Consider the following 12,380-nt stretch of genomic DNA (forward strand, 5'->3'; position numbering starts at 1 on the left):
ATCTGAAATATATGAAAGTTTCATTTTTATCATTACATTATGGAAAACAATGACCTTTATCACAATATGCTAATTTTTTTAGAAGGACCTGTATGTGATGCTATAAGTTATGTCAAGATCAAATATTTCAGTTACAGGCCCATGTTAACATTAAACAGTTTATGTGTGTGCCTGTGTAGTCAATCTTACCCAGTACTTCCTTTGATGGAGGTAAACTGAAGCTGAGACTAGGATTTTTCATACTGGAGTCATCATGTGAAAGGCCCACCATGCCTCCATCTTGCAAGGAACGCACAAGTTCCCTGAGCCTTGCAACTTCCTCCTGAAGAGACTCCACTTCCTGCTGGCGCTGTTGCTTAGCAGCTGAGGTGGGGTTGATTTTTAGGTGCATAACTCGGGTCTTGAGTGGATCGTAGTCTCCCTGAAAGACCAGACATTGACAGCAATAAATAAAAGGTTTCATATTTATGAAACTATACAAAGGTTATATACAGTAGTCCCTCGCTACTTCACGGTTCAGCTTTTACGGACTCGCTTTTTCGCGGTTTTTCAACGAATGTCAATTTTAACATTACTCACGTGATTGGGACCAGACAGATAAAAGGTTAACAAAAAAGTATACTATGGACAGGCACTGCCATTATGTAGTTTTCTTTCAATAATTCTATACTGTATTGCCAGTCCAAAAGAACTACATAACCCACAAGGCAACAGTGCACTTCCCAGAATTCAATAGTGCTTCTGGTCCACTGCTTTCTGCCAAAATGGAGGCCAAGTTTTGATCTGATCCTAACCTAACTAAAAAGTTTGGCCCTTATTTATAGTGACTTTGGCGCTCAGTGGCTGCAGAGAGACGATCAGAACCAGCCCAGAGCTACTTCCAGCCTCATTGGTCAGTCTGAGTGCTGCTTGCCAGCCCAGGGAGCCTCTTGAGCGGGGAGGTGTTGCCTGGAGGTCTGGTGTCTTCTCCAGAGTTCATCCGAACTTTTTTCATCTGATTTTTCTGGATTATTTGGACTTTGTGCTGGCTTTCTGAAGGTCTGGCTCTTTCCAAAAGCGTCTGGTGCTCTGTGGCTGCAGAGAGCCGATCAGAACCTGACCAGAACTGGACAAAGGCTGGTGAGTCCCCATATAAAATTTTACATTAGCTACTGTGCAGTACATATATGTATGTTGTTAAAATTATATAGGTTTAAGTGTTTAAAACATTGCAAGAGTGTGGAAAAGGTTTATAAAGCCTTAATACTAAAATAAATATAGCGTGTCTACTTAGCGGTTTTTCACTTATTGCGGGGTGTGTGTGGAATGTACCCCCGCGATAATCGAGGGAAAATTATATATATATATACACAAACGACACCATACCAGATTAGTTGAGGCTTGGGTTATAAATGACTGCCACCAGTGCTGTTGACAAAAAGGATGCCTGCGAAAATTGTGCTATACTGTTAGTCGAACACCACTTCTTTTGGCTTTTCCCTCTTCAGGGGTCTCCACAGCGATTCATCCGCCTCCATCTCACTCTGTCCTCACTTAAACTACCTCCATGTCCTCTCTAACTGCATCCAAATATCTTCTTTTTGGCCTTCCTCTTTGCCTTTTTCCCGGCATCTGCATTTCTAACATCCTTAGAGGAAGATACCCATTGTCCCTCCTCTGGACATGTCCAGATCATCTCAGTCTAGCCTCTCTAACTTTATCTCCCAGTTGTTCAACTTGTGCTGTACCTCTGATGATCTCACTCCTAATCTTATCCATCCTTGTCAGTCCTAAGGAGAACCTCAACATCTTCATTTCCGCCACTTACAGTTCTTTCTACTGTCTTTTTGTCAATGCCACTGTCTCGAGACCATACAATATAGCTGGTCTCACAACTGTCTTGTAAACTTTTCCTTTGACCTTTGCTGACAGTCTTTTGGCACAAATCACTTCTGAAACTTTTTTCCATCCACTCCATCCTGCCTGGACTCTCTTTTTCACCTCTTTACTAGACTTTCCATTTTGCTGGACAGTGGAACCCAAGTACTTGAAGTCCTGCACCTTTATGACCTCTGCTCCTTGTAGCCTCACTGTTCCACCGGCCTCCCTCTTCTTTACACACATGTAGTCTGTCTTACTAGGGCTGACTTTCATTCCTCTTCTTTCAAGTGCATAGCTCCAACTCTCCAGGTTATCTTCCACCTGTTCCCTGTTCTCACCACAGATCACAAGGTCATCTGAAAACATGATTGTCCATGGGGATTCCTGCCTGACCTCATCTGTTAGTTGGTCCATCACCAGAAACAAACAAGAAGGGGCTCAAAGCCGATCATTGATGCAATCCCACCTCCACCTTGAAGCTATCTGTCACTCCCAGCACAGAAGAGCAACACCATCAGGCCAGGACTCTGCGGTCTACACTCATCTCCAGACCAGCGGTCACTCTTTCAGGGATGCAGATGTTCACATCCTGTATAGAGGAACCATGGTTTGAGAGGAGTAAAGGAGGCCATCTTTGTGAAAAGAAATTGTCAATCATTAAACAGGGGTGGAGGCCTACGTGTTAAATTGTCCTCCTCTTACAATGCTGTTATTGCTAGTATCACTCAGCCCTCTGTGAATAGTAAACAGCCATCAGGGTGCTAATGATTCATCGTTAGGCTGATGGTCCTTCTTGATCATGTAATCAGCTGGTTTTGGTTGTCAGCAGCAAAACTGGTTGATCCAATCTGAGAAGGTGCTATTTATAAGACTGAGCTGAATACAGCACCTCAGACTGAGGAAGTCTTTCAGATGAAAGACGAAACGTTTCTATATTTTTTTGTTGTTCTGCTTTGTTTTGTTTTTTGAATGTCCAGATGACCAGATTTAACTTTTTTAGACTATTTGTCACTCCTATAGCACATCTCACCACTGTTCCGCTGTCCTCATACATGTCCTGTACCAGTCTAACATACTTCTCTGCCACTCCAGATTTCATCATGCAATATCACACCTCCTCCCTCGGCACCCTGTCATGTGCTTTTTCTAAATCCACAAAGACACAATGGAGTCCTTTCTGACCCTCTCTGTATGTCTCCATCAGCATTCTCAAAGCAAATATGGTGTCTGTGGTGCTCTTTCTTGGCATTAAACCATACTGCTGCTCACAAATAGTCAAAGTCTTGCTTCCACAACTCTCTCCCAGATCTTTATTGTGTGGCTCATCAACTTAATTCCCCTGTAGTTGCTACAACTTTGTAAATCACCCTCGCTCTTAAAATGGGCACCAGCACACTTCTCTATTCCTCAGGCATTTTCTCACCCTCAAATATGCCATTGAATATTTGGGTCAAAAAGCTCACTGCCATCTCTCCAAGACATTTCCAAACCTCTACTGGTATGCCATCAGGTCCTACTGCCTTCTCCTTCTTCATTCGTTTCCGAGCTTTTCAGACTTCACCCTCACTAATCTTCCCCACTTCCTGGTCCACAATTTCTATGACCTCTCCTCTTCATTCCCTTCATTCATTAGCACCTCAAAGTACTCCTTCCATCTTCCCATCACACTCTCCTCGCTTGTTAGAATATTACCATTCCTATCTTTAACAAGCCTAACCTGCTGCACATACTTTCCAACCTGATCCCTCTTTCTTGCCAATCAGTACAAGTCCTTCTTGCCCTCTTTAGTGTCCAGCCTCCCATACAACTCATCATGTTTTCTGCTTTGCCTTAGCTACCTCCCACTTTGCTCTACATCCCATCTCTTTATATTCCTGTCTCCTCTCTTCAGTCATATTCATGGTCATATTTCTTCTTGGTTAACCGCTTTCTTTGAACAGCATCCTGCACTTCACTATTCCACCACCAGAATTCCTTATCATTCATTCTCTATACAAATGACACACCAAGTACCTTCCTACTTGTCTCCAAGTGCAAACCGGATTCCAAAAAAGTTGGGACACTAAACAAATTGTGAATAAAAACTGAATGCACTGATGTGGAGATGGCAAATGTCAATATTTTATTTGTAATATAACATAGATGACAGATCAAAAGTTTAATCTGAGTAAATGTAAAAAGGAAAAATATGTTGATTCAAAATTTCACAGTGTCAACAAATCCCCAAAAAGTTGGGACAAGAAGCAATAAGTGGCTGGAAAAAGGAAATTGAGCATATAACGAACAGCTGGAAGACCAATTAACACTAATTAGGTCAAGTGACAACATGATTGGGTATAAAAAGAGCTTCTCAGAGTGTCAGTGTCTCTCAGAAGCCAAGATGGTAAGAGGATCACCGATTCCACCATTGTTACGCAGAAAGATAGTGCAGCAATACCAGAATGGTGTTACCCAGCGTAAAAAAGCAAAGACTTTTAAGTTATCATCATCAACCGTGCATAACATCATCAAAAGATTCAGAGAATCTGGAGCAATTGCTGTGCGTAAGGGTCAAGGCCGTAAAACTCTACTGGATGCTCGTGATCTCCGGGCCCTTAAACGTCACTGCACCTCAAACAGGAATGCCACTGTCAAGGAAATAACAGAATGGGCTCAGGAATACTTCCAGAAAGCATCGTCAGTGAACACAATCCACCGTGCCATCCGCCGTTGCCAGCTGAAACTCTACAGTGCAAAGAGGAAGCCATTTCTAAGCAAGCTCCACAAGCTCAGACGTTTGCACTGGGCCAGGGGTCATTTAAAATGGAGTGTGGCAAAATGGAAGACTGTTCTGTGGTCAGATGAGTCACGATTTGAAATTCTTTATGGAACACTGGGACGCCATGTCATCCGGACCAGAGAGGACAAGGATAACCCAAATTGTTATCAACGCTCCGTTCAGAAGCCTGCATCACTGATGGTTGCATGAGCGCTTGTGGCATGGGCAGCTTGCATGTCTAGAAAGGCACCATTAATGCAGAGAACTATGTTCAGGTTCTAGAACAACTTATGCTCCCATAAAGACGTCATCTCTTTCAGGGAAGACCCTGCATTTTTCAACACGATAATGCCAGACCACATTCTGCAGCAATCACAACATCATGGCTACGTAGGAGAAGGGTCGGGGTACTGAAATGACCAGCCTGCAGTCCAGACCTTTCACCTATAGAGAACATTTGGCGCATCATAAAGAGGAAGGTGCGACAAAGAAGGCCCAAGACGATTGAACAGTTAGAGGCCTGTTTTAGACATGAATGGGAGAGCATTCCTATTTCTAAACGTGAGAAACTGGTCTCCTCTGTCCCCAGACATCTGTTGAGTGTTGTAAGAAGAAGGAGGGATACCACATTTGGTAAAAATGGGACTTGTCTCAACTTTTTTGGGATTTGTTGACGCCATGCAATTTGGAAACAACAAATTTTTCCCTTAAAAATATACATTCTCTCAGTTTAAACATTGATCTGTGATTTGTGTTCTATTCTGAATAAAATATTAGATGTTGGCACCTCCACATCATTGCATTCAGTTTTTATTCACAATTTGTTTAGTGTCCCAACTTTTTTGGAATCCGGTTTTACTTTTGCTGTCATTAGGAAGCTCTTTCTTACCACCTAGAGTCTTTAACAGCTCCTCACTGAATTTATCATAATATTCTTCCTTATTCAGCTTCCACCATTTCACCTCCTCTGATTTTACTCTATCTTCTTCACAACAAGTCATTCTACACACAGCCGATGCTGTCTGGCCACACTCTCCCCTGCCACAACCTTACAGTCACCAATCTCTCTCAGGTTTCCTCTTCTACCCAGAATGTGGTCGATATGCATACTCCTTCTTCCACTCTTATAGGTCACTATGTTCCTCCCTCTTTTGGAAATAGGTGTTGACTACAGCCATTTCCATTCTATAGGCAAAATCCACCATCTGTCCTTCCTGGTTTCTTTTCTTGACACCAAGCTTACCCATCACTTTCTCATCCCCCCTGTTTCCTTCACCAGCATGTCCATTCAGGTCTGCTCCGATCACCACTCTTTCCTCCCTGGGAATGCTCTCAATCACTTCATCCAGATTAGGGCTGTAACAACGAATCGATAAAATCGATAAAAATCGATAAAAATCGATGATTAAAAGCGTTGGCAACGAATTTCGTTATTGATTCGTTGTGTTGCGCGATTATGCGTCTTTCACGGCGCTGTGGAGCCGTTTCGTTTTGTTCACGGGCAGTTCATTGTCAATGCTGACTGACTGAATAAAGTTTGAAAAAAAAAACTGCAGCGCGAGTTGAACAGAGCGAGGGGGGAGCAGAGCAGAGGCGGTGTTTTCAAAGGAAATTTAAGGAAATTTTACAAATGACCGACGCAGCGAAAACTGTTTGAACCAAGTCCTCCAAAGAGTGGGAGAACTTCACAAAAATAAAAAATGAGAAGCATGCAGCTTTGAAAATCACCGACACGACACGAGAGAACCACGGAGATAAAACGTAAACATGTCGGAGTCACGAGGAGGAGGAAGGAGCTGCAGCTGATACAACATGTCTCACTCCCAACTCGTGTTGCAGGTGAGTCTCTACAATTTAACACATTGTTCTGTTTCCAAGAGAGAAAATGTAACGTCAGTCTGTCTGGTAGATGAAGCTGCTGCTTGTTTGCTTGTTTATCTGATTAATGGCGGTGATACAGAACGTGTGTTACTTTTTATTTAATTAAATTGGAACAAGCAGTGTTTAAATGTGATTTATAAATAAATCTAACACAAAGATAATAATTTAATGATTAAGCTTCAACTTTTAATTTGCTGGCAAAGTCTGAAGACACTGCAGGTATGGCAGGATGAATTGCATTTAAACAGGAATTAAAGTATTTTATTACATCTACTCAAATGTGTGTAATTAAGTATTTTATATATATATATGTTAGTTCATATAAAGGAGCCACGGTTAAAGAGAATAAAAAGCAGAGCCTTGAACGGTTAGCAAAACTTTCTGTGCTGCTCAAAGACAGATTGGACCAAGAGGTTGACCGAAATTACGTGCTGACTAAACAATATGCAGAGAAAATCGAGATGTGTCGGAACCTTGAAGGACGCTTCCTTCAGTTTCAAAATGAACACAACGTGAATACTAAAGAACATCTGGAACAGATGACTCGATTGAAGCAAGACGCACGTGCAGAAATTGATTCACTGAACGAGCAAGTACAGTCACTTTCAGCATCACTTACTGAAGCCAGGAAAGTCGAAGAACAAGTTTCCATGACATACTCTTCATTAAAAGAGGAGTACAATGAAACGGTATCACGATTGTACCAGTGCAGAGCTGAGATAGACGTGCTTAAAACGCAACTTTGCCATGCAGAAAGGGAAAATAGTGTGAGGCGTGGACAGAATGTGGGGACACATTGGGCTCCAGACCCAAATCTCCCTCCATCACATGCACCTCCACCCTTACCTAAAGGAGCAGGGACAGACCTGTCCAGGTCTCCTCTACCAAGCTGGCAAGAGAGACCGTCGAGAGCTCCTCTTTCGATGGACGAACTTCAAAAAATCTCAAAATATGTTCAACGCTTTATTCCTGGGCCTATGGGTTCTACTTGTACGAAGGCGTATCTCAATGACCTAGATTTCAGACTGAGTGGTTATCCTAATGCTACGGTTGAAGATAAAATCAGTCTGATAAGGCTCACTTCAGACAGAGAGGTGTTCACCTTCATCGAGCGTCAACCTGATGCCACGAGAAGGGATTACAACCTTCTGTGTGAAGCTTTGATCAGAGAATACAACCCCTGCACAGGGCCAGGTGGCTTTCCAGCTGCAGACAAGGTCACGCAAGGGAAGCATGAACATCCAAAGGTTTATTACAAAAGAATCTTCCAAGCTTATTTTGGTTACAGGAATGAAACCGGCATGGAGGAGGAAGAAGGTTTTAAATTTGTTTTCAGCAAAAACCTCCACACTGACATTAAAACGTCAGTACAAATGATGGCAAATTTCAAAGAAAAATCCATCAATGAGATTAAACAGTGTGCTGTGAATGTGTTTGAGGCCTGTTCTTATGTTAAGACACCCATAGAGGTGTTTCCTGGTGTAAAGGTTAAACCCCATTCGCTAGAACTGGAAGGACGGCGCGTGTCGCCTCCCCCTCCTAAAAAAGGCGAGAAAAAGCAGTCTTTTCAAACTAACAAACCGCGTCATGAAGGTGCACGCAGGGACAAAAAAGATCTGAAGGGATTGAATTTAATCCCAGAGGATGAACGTGATTATCGTAAGTGGGGTGTGCGTAGGACGAAGAGATATGGGAACCAAGGTGACCCATATTATCAGGGGAAGTCCGAAAAGGAACCCCAAAATGACGTACCTATCCCTCCTCCACCTCGGACAAAACGACCCGAGGCGAAAAAATCCCAAAGGTTCCAGAAACAAGGCCCTACACCTCTGAGCTCGGAAGAGACAGAGAAACTACGCAGGTTGTTAGAAACTTTGAAACACACTGACACGGGAAACCAACCTGGAGCACTATGCAGTGATGTAATTGCTATTAAATCTGAGGGCGCGAATGAAAACGTCACAGATGTCGGTGAAACACACCAAGACATTGTTGTTGTGGCCTCCAACAACCCCTCATCGGATGAAGGGGGGGTGAACTCGCACACAAACGATGACGAGTCATCACAAGCTGAACGCTCAGAAACAGCTACTGCTGTGCTGACGGTTCAGACAAAACAAGATTACACAGACAAGGCTGAGCGTGTGATGAAACGTCAGAAAAAACCTAAGAGGTTTCTGTGTAACTTCGCCAAGAAGGCGTACCTGTCGGTGACACTCGAAGGTGTCCTCACACATGAAGCACTACTGGACGGTGGGGCGGACATAACAATTATGTCAGCTAAACTGTTCGAGGAGCTGAGGACAGCCGCTAGCAGTGTTAACAGGGTAATACCTCTCACAGAATGTACTTTAGAAATGCAGGGTCTCTCAGAGAAGAGGACAACCCTGACAGCTATAGCAATGGTTCACATGCAGATTGGCAGAATGACACTATACCACCCGGTACACGTGTCTAGTGTTGACTCATTCCCATTTCTGGTTGGCCAGGATTTTATAAATCAAGGACCTCTTGACCGCCGCGGATTCATCCTCCGCCAAAGGTAAAGAGTCATTGGTACGCTACCTTTCAGCGTCTCCTCAGGGCGGCTGCGACTCGGCAGAAGTCGTGAGAACTAGTTCCACAGAACAAACCTCCTCAGAAGTTATAAAGTTTCACCGGGTGGAGTCACAGCGAGGCATCGTGGCTCCTACAGGAACTCCAGCCAAACTTCATCAGTACCAGAACTTTGGTTCAAGTGTAGAACTCCGAACTCTGGATCATCTCCCAGAACTCCGGTTCATGTCTCAGAACTTTTTCTGTTCGGTTCTGCTCTCAGAACTGACTGGAACTAGGAAGTGTCGACATTTAAAGAGTTATGTTTCCGGTTCATTTGAGAAGTCCTGATTGGTTGAAAGAACCAACAGGGGTGTGGTTTTAGTGACGTAAGAGGTTACTACAAGTCAGAAAAACAGTGAGATGTTTTAAGAACAGACAGAGAAATGTTTTGGAGCAGACAGAGAAATGTTTTGGCGAAATGACAGACCACAGGTGCCAGCAGTTTCTTATTTCTGTCTGATAGGTTTAAAAACATGACAGTCCGTTCCAATAAACTTGTTTGCGACTGTCTCCGACTTTTGACCGACATCACTCCTTCTCATTTCAGACAGAAGATCAAAAATGCATAATTACTTTGTAACAGACATTAACTTGATTTCTACTTTGAATGAGGATTAAAAAAATCATTAATACTGTTTCACAGTTGATTTAAAATGAGTAGTTCACTTCAACATTTAAAATGATTTGAACTAAACACACTTTTAGATTATCAAGACATTTGTAAATATAGTAATGACAATAAAAAAAGAGAGTGTTCTTTCAATTGATTAGTGCAGGACACACTTAGAAAGTCTCTGGATGAGCTTAATTTGTATTTCTGGACTCAAATCAATGAAATAACAGTTCCTGTCCCATGAAGGTCCTCAGGGTCAGGTTTTGACCTGAGGCTTAGTTCACTACAGTTTTGCCTGAACCTAACGCTGTAAGTGAAACAAGGCATTTCTTGAGTTGCTGTAAATTATGCTATAATACATATTTATTGTCTCATTCCAGAAAACAACAACAAACAACAACATCCTTCATGATGGACAGACATCATGGACACCACAGCAGCAGCTGTCTTCACTGAAACATCCTGAACATGATCGTCACTGACATGAGGCCTCTGTCGATGGTTGAAGACGAAAGCTTCACTACAATGATCCACACTTTTAATCCAGGTTACAATAATCCACACTTTTAATCCAGGTTACAATAATCCAAACTTTTAATCCAGGTTACAATAATCCACACTTTTAATCCAGGTTACACTCTTCCCTCAATGACACATTTTACAAAGTAGCTACATATTGTGCAGGTATAAAGATACATTTGTATATATTTTTGTGTACATTTATTTTTTTAAGCTATTTGACTTGCTTCCGCTGGGGTCGATCCTAAGAAAACATGGTATTCCATTCCATTGCTACGCCGATGACTGTCAGATCTACCTGCCACTGAAACCAGCCGGTGCTTGTTCCGTCCACCCTCTCCTCAAATGTCTGGACGACATTAAGACATGGATGGCTTCAAATTTTCTAAGTTTTAACGACCAGAAGACTGAAGTCATTGTCTTTAGCCCTAGCTCAGCTGCTGCCTCTTATCCTGTGAACCTGGACTCCCTTCAGCCTTATCTGAAGCACTCTGTTAAAAACCTTGGAGTGGTTTTTGACTCGGATTTTAAGTTCGACAAACAGATCAGTTCAGTTCTGCAGAGAAGCTTCTTCCAACTGCGGCAGGTAGCTAAGCTCAAGCCAGTGCTGTCTAGACCTGACCTTGAGACACTAGTCCATGCATTCATCACAACCCGCCTGGACTATTGTAATTCACTGTATGCTGGGGTCAACCAGGCCTCTATCTCACGGCTACAGCTCGTCCAGAATGCTGCAGCTCGGCTCTTAACCGGTACACCGAGGTATGAGCACATCACACCAGTTCTGTCCTCCCTACACTGGCTTCCTGTGAGAACTAGGATTGATTTCAAAATTCTCCTCCTGACCTATAAGTGCCTAAATGGCCTCGCACCCATCTACCTCTCTGAGCTACTGGAACCATATGTTCCCTCTCGGGCTCTGAGATCATCATCAGCTGCTTTTGGTTGTTCCAAAAACACGACTGAAGCTCAGAGGAGATCGGGCGTTTTCAGTCATGGGTCCCAAACTATGGAACAACCTACCCCCCAACATTAGGCATGCCACCTCCCTTCCTGTGTTCAAATCCCTGCTAAAAACATATCTGTTCTCTCTGGCGTTTCATACTGTGTGAGTTGATTCAGTATATCTTGTTCCATGTCTTCATTTTAATGCTGTTGTTTTAATTTTTTATGGTATATTCTTACTGCTTTTTATTTCTCAGTGTTACCCTTAGTGTTAAGCACTTTGATAACAGTCTATCTGATTTAAATTGTGCTCTATAAATAAATATGACTTGACTTGACTTGACTAACTTTTATTTTTTATTATTCAATATTTTACTAACAGAATAGTAAAATAGCAACCTGTTTTTTGTGTGAATTGCTATGTCAGTCAAATGTTCAATTTTGGAATAAAGGGGTGGAAATTAAAACGTTGTGGGTTTTTTTTGCCGATTCATCGATTAATCGAAAAAATAATCGTCCAATGAATCGATTATTGAAATAATCGTTAGTTGCAGCCCTAATCCAGATCTTTCTCCTCCCCATCACATCCAACCTGTGGAGCATAACCACTGACAATGTTTAGTATCAGACTTCTACTTCTAACTTCAGGCACATGACCCTATCTGACACTCTTTTCACCTCTACTACATTCTTTGTCAACTCCTCCTTCACGATCACCCCTACTCCATTTCTCTTTCCATCCACACCATGGTAAAACAGTTTGAACCCTGCTCCAATGCTGCGAGCCTTGCTGCCTTTCCACTTGGTCTCTTGGACACATAAAACATCTACCTTCCTTCTCTGCATCAAGTCAGCCAGCTCTCTACCTTTGCCTGTCATTGGCCCCATATTTAGAGTTGAAACCCTCAGTTCTACATTCTTGACATTCCTCTTCTCCCTCTGTCTCCTGACATGCTTCCCTCTTCATGTTCTTTGATCAACAGCCTAGATTTTGACTTAGCAACCCAATTTTTAATAGCCACCTTTCTTATACATAGATGCAGCAAAACATGAAAATGGAAGATGGCATGTTACTATTTTCTTTTAAGTTATCCAGATTACGAGGTTTACATACATGTAGTGTTAGGCTGCTGCCATACATACAGGTCCTTCTCAAAATATTAGCATATTGTGATAAAGGTCATTATTTTCCATAATGTAATGATA

The 12,380-nt window shown here is 42.5% G+C and overlaps 1 protein-coding gene across 1 annotated transcript in view; it reads right to left on the bottom strand.

Moving 5' to 3' along the window:
• The window catches only part of mad1l1 (mitotic arrest deficient 1 like 1), a 94,137-nt gene that overhangs the window by 33,878 nt on the left and 47,879 nt on the right, over positions 1–12,380 (bottom strand). The window contains exon 16 of the mRNA XM_037689806.1: positions 190–421. Within this exon, the coding sequence (XP_037545734.1) occupies positions 190–421 (232 nt within the window). The remainder of the gene's footprint in view (positions 1–189; positions 422–12,380) is intronic.

Source organism: Nematolebias whitei, chromosome 16 (genome assembly GCF_014905685.2).
Source record: "Nematolebias whitei isolate Nwh7 chromosome 16, NemWhi1, whole genome shotgun sequence".
Classification (NCBI taxonomy): domain Eukaryota; kingdom Metazoa; phylum Chordata; class Actinopteri; order Cyprinodontiformes; family Rivulidae; genus Nematolebias; species Nematolebias whitei.